The sequence below is a fragment of the Anser brachyrhynchus genome, assembly GCF_964034855.1.
Source record: "Anser brachyrhynchus genome assembly, chromosome: 1".
Lineage (NCBI taxonomy): Eukaryota > Metazoa > Chordata > Aves > Anseriformes > Anatidae > Anser > Anser brachyrhynchus.
Window position 1 is genome coordinate 38453022 of NC_137694.1, and position 9979 is coordinate 38463000.

General features: G+C 44.1%; 1 protein-coding gene across 1 annotated transcript; it reads left to right on the plus strand.

The window, feature by feature from the left end:
- Positions 1 to 849: 849 nt before the first annotated feature.
- Positions 850 to 9952, plus strand: LOC308187839 (cathepsin E-like). The gene is made up of 10 exons (XM_080576208.1): positions 850 to 896; positions 1984 to 2192; positions 2348 to 2525; positions 4111 to 4228; positions 4771 to 4889; positions 5065 to 5264; positions 5940 to 6062; positions 6725 to 6869; positions 8725 to 8823; positions 8908 to 9952. The coding sequence occupies exons 2-10, from the start codon at positions 2137 to 2139 to the stop codon at positions 9085 to 9087; spliced, it is 1218 nt and encodes a 405-aa protein (XP_080432334.1). The 5' UTR covers positions 850 to 896; positions 1984 to 2136; the 3' UTR covers positions 9088 to 9952.
- Positions 9953 to 9979: the final 27 nt, after the last annotated feature.

Consider the following 9979-nt stretch of genomic DNA (forward strand, 5'->3'; position numbering starts at 1 on the left):
TTAGGTATCCTCTGCATTGTTGTTTAATCATTATTCCAGTTTATCAAAAAAAGTCACGATGACCTTTTGTTGCTGCATTTTGTACCTCTGTTGGCTAAATGAAAGCCTGTTTGGAACACGCTGTGAGATCAGTGTACTTGGGAGAAAATAACCTTCATGTTGTGGGATAATAAAGGCCTACATTTGCAATAAAATGAACAATCTTGATCCTTCTGAGAATTAGTGACTTTGTGGAGGACATGAGGCAGAGACAGTTCCCTCTGCAGACCCAGAGCAGTATTTTGAAAGTCACTTAATGTCTTCAGAGTCACTCCCGATGCCCTACAACACGAGTATTAATGACTTCCCAGAAGCATTTGTGGCATTTGAGGAAAAGTTCAAGCGATAAAGGCGCTCAGCACAGGCGTTGCCTTGCTCTTGTCAAAGTGACAGTGCCGTACCAGAGGGCACGACATCAGCTCTGCTTCACAGAGGGGTTTCTGTGGGTTTCTTCAGAAATGCTGCTGCTTTCTGAAAGCTCGCTTATGGCCACATCTCTTGCTCTGTGCGGAGCTTCACTCACTCTTCTCGTTTGAAGCACAAAGGTCCCGTAGCTCAGTGGCTGGGATGGCTGCTGGACGGAAAGCACAGCTGCTTGTTGAAAACTTTTGTAAAAATGGCTGAGTCGAGAAAGAACAGGGAACCCTGATCAAAGCCAGGCAGAAACATCACAATAAAATGTAAATCGATATAAAAGCTGTGTGTTACTATAGCATTTTTGAGATTTTTTTTTTCTTTTAAACCAAAGATTAGAATAGAAATCCTTTCTCAGAGCCAAAGCCCTGCACACAGCTGTGGGACTACTCCCAGCTCAGCCTCTGCTGAGAATGGCTTTTTTAGCCCTTACAGTTTTGGAGGTAAGTTTGAAAAAGCAAAACGTATTTCAAAATCCATAGGAACTAAAAAAGTGAGATCTACATTTGTTAACTTTAAGGCTCTCACGCCTCTCTTTAGTCAACTTGACATAGTAAGTCAGGGGGCTTGAAGGAACAATTTTTTAAAAATGACTTTACTACATGCTGAGAATTACTTAATACACATTTATTTAAATTCTGAGACTGGCATTTAGACCCCTTCTGTGCTTACGTTTGTTCTTTTTTGTTTGTTTTTTTCTTTACTGGAACATCAGTATTAGAGTGGGTGATGACTCCTTATTTTTGCATGTTGCTGCCACTCATTCTTTGTAGCACGCTTTCAGAAGATTCAAAAAGTCTCATAAGCAAGTTGTAGGCTCAGTGCTGAGCCTCCTCCTAGAGGGCTAACGGGCTTTGCTTTGCCACCTGTCAGATCAGAGTCTCTTTTTGACACCATTACTTTTCTGCTAGCCTGACGTGAACCCAAATGCCAGGCAGGGGTGGGAACGGTGAACCTCAGGAAACTCTTGGGTAAATCGACCCGAGCGAGTGCTTCCAAACATCCTGCTGAAACGTGCACAGCAGAGCCTCAGCTAGAAACAGCCTTAGCAGCTGCGTGACGGGAGAAAAACACTGGCTGTTTATTACTGTGTGTTGCAGGCTCTCATCTTTTTGACTTAGAAGAAGTTTTTTGTTATTTTTTTTGGAGTGGCAATCACACTTAGTTCAGACCAGAACTCACACATAAACAGAGAATTAATCTTCAGTTGTTAGGGGATGGCTTGTTACAACCAGACCAAATGTCCATGTGCTCAGTCCTGTTGAAATGTCTCCAAGTAAAAGTGAAACATGCATATATATTTTGTCCACTTTCTCTGCCTTGGACAATCCTGGGCTACTAAAGCATCACTAAAGCAAGCTTGAAAAGCAGCTTACACTCTTTCCCATGCTAACAGGAGCCAAACTTCCCCTGTTTATTATATTTATGTGAAAGAAACAAATGATTGTTAATAAAATGTATTTTTGGTCTAGACTGTGCCCTGGTTATCAGTGCCCAGCTTCGCTGAGCACCAATATTTACACAATCCAGCAGTCGCTCTGAGAACAAATTCATCAACTTGCTGCCAAAGCTCTGACCTCCTGTAATTGATTGACCTGGCGAACGGCCCTCTGCTAGCGACGAGGTATAAAAAAGAGAATTCCAAGTAAATGAGTGTCATCGGACTCGGAGCCGGCTGAAGTCATGAGGGTGATACTGCTGGCTGTGGTTTACATCCCCTTCGCTGTGGCCGTGGAACGGTAAGAGCTCGCACCTCGTGTCTCAGCTGGCTGCCTGGGGTGACCCATGCTTAGTGTTACCCAAGGTCTCTGAAAAGATACCAAAGAAAAATAGTGTAAGAGAACTCTAGAAAGGAGGTCCAGCTAGACTTTGTGTATTTCTTTTATTTGCATAGCGTCCCGCTCATTCGATTTAAATCTATCAAGAAACAACTTAAAGAAAAGGGAGAATTAGAAGAATTCTGGAGGAATCACCACCCCGATATTTTTGCTCGGAGGTACCTGCATTGCTTCCCTGCAGATATTACTCTATCGGTAGGAACCGCTTCAGAAAGGCTGTATGATTACATGAATGTAAGTACGGTTACGGTAATGCAATCATATGAACTCTGTTCTGTTGAAAGCAGATTTTTTCCCCCAGCACATTTGAAATCAAGTCTCTCAAAGAAATTATAAAACTTGAGAAGGGAGGCTCATTTTAAATACTAGATCATCAAAAAATAGTGTGCTACTTTACAAAATACAAAATAGATAGATCTAGGTTAACATGGGACCTGGGCAGAAAGCTGATGTAATCTAGCAGTGGAAGTCCTCTGATGAGTTTAATTTTTGGGTAGATCTCTATTGGTCTTCAGTGGGTCTCCAAACAAATGTGGAAGGTTTCCCTCTATCAATCTTTGTTCAGGATTGGGTTTTTAGTAGGAGAATCTGATTAGTTCATTTAGCTATATTCTATTTATCAGAAACTTGGATCTTTGCATTTTATAAAATATCTCCCAAATCTCATTTATCTGATCACATGGAGTCATAAATCAGTGATAACAAAGACCCAAGTAGATTTTTTATTTTTCTGCTTTATCTTAGCTTAATATGTGTTAAGGATTTGAGACTGACCTAGGTCTCTAAACTGAGAAAAGAAAGACATGAGTTTCTTTGGATCTCACACAGGCAAGTCAACAGGTCAACCATTTTGTAAGCTGTCTTTCTTGGCTTTAACATTTTGTCCATTTGTCCATCCTGTGGACAGTGGCAGGAAGGCAAAATATTTAGAAAGAACTTTCTGACACTTGAGGCTCATTAATAAATAAGTCAGGATGAGCTAGAGATACAAGTGAAGAAGAATGAGGGAGACTAAAAAATTTCAGCCTGTTCTTAGACTTATCAAAGAGGGATAAACATCAAAGTAACAAAACAAAATCCACTTCCCCAGCATATTGAGCTAGCATCAGAAACAGTTTTGTGTGGGATTTTTTTTTTTTTGACCAAAGTGACATAGTGCTGTTTTACTTAACAGATTAATCAATAAATGTTTGATATAGTGAGGAATAGCATCCTGCTCTATTGCTGTTACATGGCACACAGGCTTGCATTATGGTTATCTCATTCATGTAAACTCTGGGGTCAGAAACTATATTCAGAGTATTAATTAACAAGCATGCACTTGAAGATACATATTCAAATATTTGTATCGCTACAAACGACTTGGCACTGGGTAGTGCTTTTCTATCTCCCTTTGAATTCCAGAAATGCTTCTTCCTAAAAATAGGTCTCTTAACGCTGAAGTGCTCTTTCATGGCCAGATATGGGCACTTAGACACTTGCAGGCTGGATGTTGATAAGCTCTTCACTTCAGCGTTCACGTGTCCGCAGATTATCTTCAGCTGATGTCCAAGGGCGGTCAGTGGTTCCTTTATCCTCTGGATGAACTTTGTTCACTACATCAGATCCAATCTGTGGAATAGAGTTCATTTTTCACTTGAAAAGTGAAAGCCAGAGCCAGCAATGATTCCCCACCTGGCAGAGGTGGTGTGTGCTCACGTTTAGCCGAAGTTGCACTGCTGAGCTTGAGGAGGTGCCGCATCGTGCGCCAGGGCCCGCCTGCTCCTCCGCAGCAGCTGCCAGGGGGGCAGCGCAGGGCCGACCGCTTTGTCCCCCCCAGGCGCAGTACTATGGAGTCGTGAGCGTGGGCACGCCGCCTCAGAGGTTCACCGTGGTGTTTGACACCGGCTCGTCCAATTTTTGGGTCCCTTCCGCCTATTGCATCAGTGAAGCGTGCAGTAAGAAAACCTTTTACCATCCCTCGCGCTCCTCATGTCCTGGTTAGATTGGCCGCAGCCGAGCACAGACATACATGGCAATTTACTTGTTTATTTTTCTATTTATGCCACCTGTGAGCAAAATTTGGAAGAAGTCCAAAACGTTGCTCTCTGAAGTTGTCGGGAGTTTGGGAGGGGAGGTTCTGGGACAGCTCCGAAGGCCTCCCTTGTGCCGCCAGCTTGCTCCCCCGCTGCTGCCGCCTGGCCTCCCTCTGCACCGTGTGTGAAAGGTGTGAAAATAAACCTGGGGGGGAGCAAGAGATAGCTGCGGGAATGTTGAGTTTGTTTGGATTCCCTGCTTCCATTTAAAAGCCAAATTTTAAAAAAAAAGATAACCCCCCAAACAAGGTATTCTGGGTGTCTGCAGGGGGACAGGCTGTTGATGGCTTCCTTATAAGAAAAGCCGAATCTGCCTCGCCTGCATCTCGGCCAGTTCTGTACAGGGGAGTGGGTGAGTGGCCAGGACCTTCCCTCGGGGCCCAGGTGTCGTCTGTTCTGTGCAGGGGTGCACCAGAAATTCAAGTCCTTTCTGTCGGACTCGTATGAACACGGCGGGGAAGCCTTCTCCTTGCAGTACGGCACCGGAGAGCTGCTGGGCATCGCCGCCAAGGACACGCTGCAGGTGGGCATCCAGCCGGGAGGGGTGTCAGCCAGCAGGGCAACACCAGGCTACTCAGGTTCTCTGCACTACCTATAACAAACGTAGTGAATTCATCAAAATGGATCTGAAACATGTCTAATTTCTTGGAACCGGTGGTGCCCTTACTTCTGCTTGTTCTTTTTTTCATACTGGACAGATCAGTAACATCTCCATCAAGGGACAGGACTTTGGCGAGTCTGTGTTTGAGCCAGGAACAACCTTTGCCCTTGCCCACTTTGATGGCGTGCTGGGCTTGGGATACCCCTCCTTAGCAGTGGGCAATGCTCTGCCCGTGTTTGACAGCATCATGAACCAGAAGCTGGTGGAGGAGCCAGTCTTCTCCTTCTATCTGAAAAGGTCAGTCTTACAAGTGACAGTGCCAAACGAGAAGCAAATGTACTTTGGATGTTGATGGAGACAACAGTGCAGCTTAATAAATCTTCCATTCCAGAAAGTAATTTCCCCTATTTTCCTCTTTTTTTTTTTTTTTCTTTTTTTTCCTTTTTTTCCAATTTTCCTCTGGGGAAAAAAAAATGTAATGAAAGGGAAAACTGTGTTGGGAGGGGCTTATCAATTTTTGGACAGTTCTTCTTGCTGGAGCTGGCCATAGATGAAAGAAAAGTTCCCAGCTCAGACTTGAAGCTGCTGGAAGCTTCCTTATTGCCAGTGGAGATGAACAGAAATGCAGTGCTACACCCAAGTGGCCACATTTCAGAAGAGAAATTTTCCCTAATCTGAACCTAGCTGTAACTCCACCAATTTATCTGGAGTTTATTCTGAGGTGAGAGCAGTAGCTGGCTCAACCTGCTCCTAGTGCCTGCCTTCAGCCCTTGGCAGCCTGCAGGAAGTTTTCTGAGATTGCTTGGAGGCTCCGAACCGGGATCTATTCGGTTATAATTCAGAAATAATCAGCTTCAGACATCCATACCTGAATTTAGAAAGGTCTGTGGTTTGTCCTTTGCTTTTTAAGTGTAACCTTGTAGGCGTACGCTGACATACTCCCATGTCTCTGCTAACGTGTTCTGCTTCCAGAGGAGATGACACTGAGAACGGTGGTGAGCTGATCCTGGGGGGGATAGACCATTCCCTCTACAAAGGCTCAATTCACTGGGTCCCAGTCACCGAGAAAAGCTACTGGCAAATACATCTGAACAAGTACGTATGTGTGTGTGAAATATGTGGTGAAATTCACCTCCTCAGGTAAAGCACGCAGGGGCAAAACCACCTAGCAATACAGATGCAGGAGGACTTGGCTGCAGTGTTTCATCTTCGAGGCCCTCAAAGAGGGGGCTTGTCAAGATGGGTCTGAGGATTACCGGCTCTCCAAATCTGCTGTGACATGGGTAGCTGGTTTCTGGGAGAGCATTTTTAAATGTTTTAATGTGATTCACCGATGGCCAAATTGACTCTTGGTGGACTATTCAGTGAAGTGGACGTGAAACCAGGAAACTGAATCCAGCTCTAGGTCCTGTTCTAATCTTCCCTTGGTCAAAGTAGTTGGTGTCCCTTTGCTTGTGCTTCATAAAAAACAGGAGGATACACATTCATCTTGGGTGGGCACAAGTTTGTCAGCAGGCAGCAAATGGTTGGGGCTGTAGGAATCCAGAGAGAGAGAAGCGGGCCCACAAATGAGAAGTCTTCCTAGTGCTGCTTCCTTTCATTACTTTGCTTTTAAAGACATTCTTGACTTTTAAGATTGGGAAGGCTTGGTATCTGGTTTTAACTGCAGGCTGTACTTCAGCTGGCAATGATGTGTTGCTCCAGTCACAGTGTGACAGTCACAATTTGTTTAAAGATGCTTTGTTTTTTGCTTGCAGTATAAAAATCCAGGGCCGGGTGGCATTTTGCTCCCACGGTTGTGAAGCCATCGTTGATTCAGGCACTTCCCTCATCACCGGCCCCTCTTCGCAAATCAGGAAACTCCAGGAGTATATTGGGGCAAGTCCATCACATACTGGAGAGGTAAGCACCGTGCAGCCAGAAAGACAGAGGAGAAGAGAAACTGGTATTTGGTGCAAAGAGCTTAGAGGGTGGAAAATAACTGAAGTAATGGATCAGAAAAGTCAGAAAAGGCCCACACCTGCAGTCCTTTACTCCCCACAACCCTTTCTGGGGGTGTTACATGAGCTGAGGTGCTCAAGGTGGGGCTGGTCATCAGGGATGTCTCTGTGCTGCCCTTCGTATCCTCTTGGTGTTAATTTTCTGAGCCCTGGCAATATCTGAAACACCGAGGTAATGAGCCTGAGATGACTAAACTGACCCATCTCCAGGGAGGGGACAGCTTATTTTTGCAGTGCATTATTGCTGGTCTTTTGCTGACTCCCACAGTTAATACTACATTACTGTGGCTCCAGGATGTACAGTTCTTGTTAACTTCGCTGACTCAAAATTGCACTTTGGAGAAAATTAAGAGTGTTACTTTTGCCCAGTGCACCGGGCAAAGATCAGAGGGAAAGTCAGCTTTTAATCTGCCTCCCTTTGAAAGAGGAAGACCTGGAGTTACTTCTGTGTATCTTATGAGGCTTCTGACTGCTTTCTTCAATTAAATGTTAAATTTTATTTCCATTCAAATTTTCAAATACATGTTGAACAGTTTGGTTTGATAACAAGTTATAAGGGTACATACTCATGGATACAGATAAAATATGTATTTCCAAAGTAGTTATATTAATATAATATAAAAAAGAAACAGGTCCTTTCGGTATACAGCTATCTACTCCAATGCTGAAGTAATAGCACTCAGCTGGCATCTCAGATTCTGCAAAAAGGAACCCGAAAGCAATACTTTATGTGACTGTTTTTGTGGCAACGACAGACATACTAAGTATACTGGCTCAAATGTATCCTGGTGTAAGCGGGTGCATCTGTCAATGATTTTACCAGAACTTTTATCTCTTTCCAGCAAGGATTAATTTGCTCTGCATGTACTAGCTATGTAAATGAATTATGTCTTGCTTCTCATATCTTACAAACCATTATATTGGCTCTGTTACCCTTATCCTCTGTATCCCATGGTTTATTTTGTTCTAATGGTCTGACACCTGCTAGGTATACAAAAGATTTAGGACTTAGTTTTCATTAAGCAGACTTAAAAACAAAAATAAAAGTAGATTCTTCCTTATAGGAAGCTCCTAAAACAATGACTTTAAACTATATAGTTTGCAGCAAAGATCCCTCTGGGGCTTGGAGCATTCTGCAGTGCCAGTTGTTTCATAAAATAGCTAGTGAGGCCAGGAAACAATCTGCTGTGTTACTGTAAGTGAATGTATTATTTATAGAAATTAATGGACATGTCAGAGTTTAATTCTTCTTATTCTGTTCTTTAAATCCCACTCCAGGGCACAGTAAAGTATAAAGTGCTGTGTTCCTCATAGGCTTTTTGGATAGGTCTTTTTTTTTTCCCTAAAACTATGATGTTACTGGAGAGAGTACATGGGACCCAGTCCCAGCCAGGGCATTGGAGGAGTTTTGCTCAGCAGACCTTGCTTATTTCTTCTTCACTGGGGCTCACCAGCTTGGCTTTTCTTCCAAATTGTAAGGGAGAACATCAGAGTACCCCTTTACCCCTTTGGAGCTTGCAGTGATTTTCATCTTCCCTAAGTCCCCGGGGGCATTGGTGCAGGTGATCTAGGCTGCTAGACTGGTTTGACCCAGTGTGGGACCTGCAAAGCTGGAGGGCAGTGTTGGGCTGTAAGTCAGCCTGATGTTGTTTCTCTGTGGTAAATTCACTGTCAGCTGCAGCAAAAAGCTCGAAAGCAAAGGACAGTGTTTCATAAAAGCCGAACCAATCACATCTCAACCAGCGCATTGCTCACAGTTTCTTGTAGACTGCAGAAGACTGTCCAGCTTGCCCCACATCAGCTTCACCATCGGGCACCATGAATACAAGCTGACAGCGGAGCAATATGTCGTGAAGGTGCGTATCCTCCCGGCTCCTGGCTCCCAGCTCCCGAGCCAGGGCTGGAAGAGACACTGCAAGGAAATGTGCTTTCCCTTCCAGGAGTCTATCGATGACCAAACCTTCTGCATGAGCGGCTTTCAGTCTCTTGACATCACCACTCGCTCTGGCCCGCTCTGGATTTTAGGAGATGTCTTTATGTCTGCCTTTTACTGCATTTTTGACCGCGGGAATGACAGAGTGGGATTTGCAAAAGCTGCTCATAGGAAGGATTATTACTGAGTTGCAATAGCATTTATTCTGCCTCAACCCGAATGCTGTTGTAAAGATCTTCAGCAGACCTGTGAAAAAGGACTATAACTGAAACTCTGAACCAGAATGTAGTCACCCCTCCCCGAGATTTAAGGGTTTGGGATGATCCTCGTCCCAGATTACATAGTTTGGTTCAATCTCTATATATTTACAACCAAGACATATTTTCTTCCTGAATAACTGATGAACACCACAGCTCTCTAAACGAAGAGAGCTCATCACAGCTCATTGCACAGATCTGCAAGAGGGCACGAAGGATAAAAATGCTTAACAGTGCAAGACCGATGAGATGGCAGTTAAGAATGGGTGAAACTAATCCTGGTCTGATCTGTTCTGGGTACTGCTTCTTCTTCATGTGTGCCGTTTCCACCTCATTTCCCACTGACTTTCTTTTCCTCATTATGTTCCATGTTTTGGCAACCTTGTTTCCTTGGTGCCACATAAATTCCCTTTATATGGTCTTGCTCCAACCAATTTATATGAAGAGTTGGACTGATCCCTGTGTGATCACCATGTTCTCCCCTACCCTTGCAGACAACTTCCTCTCAAACCTGCTTTTCCCCTGTGTTTGTTCTCTCTTAACTCTTCTTCTCTTTGGGGTCTTGGTGTTCAATGCTGCCTGACAGCTCTGCCCTTTGGCAGTTCAGAGAGCTGGAAGCACCATCTATCTGCATTGCAAAAAACAGATCACAGTCCGTGCAAGGGGAGCTGTTGAGCTTTCTACAGATGATTGAGCCAAAGAAGATCCACCTGAATGATACCCACTGAAATATTTGTTTTGGTTGCTAAAACTGATGCTGCCCCTGCTCATGTGAATAAAATTTGACCAAGCAAAATCTGCTTTCTGCTCAACACTGCCTTG

What these genes read in the sequence shown, in the direction of transcription:
- LOC308187839 (XM_080576208.1), top strand. Translation starts at nt 2,137, where the DNA reads ATGAGGGTGATACTGCTGGCTGTGGTTTACATCCCCTTCGCTGTGGCC. An exon ending in CCGCCAAGGACACGCTGCAG is followed by an intron (nt 4,890 to 5,064) that starts GTGGGCATCCAG and finishes CATACTGGACAG; the next exon opens with ATCAGTAACATCTCCATCAA. An exon ending in TGGCAAATACATCTGAACAA is followed by an intron (nt 6,063 to 6,724) that starts GTACGTATGTGT and finishes TTTTGCTTGCAG; the next exon opens with TATAAAAATCCAGGGCCGGG.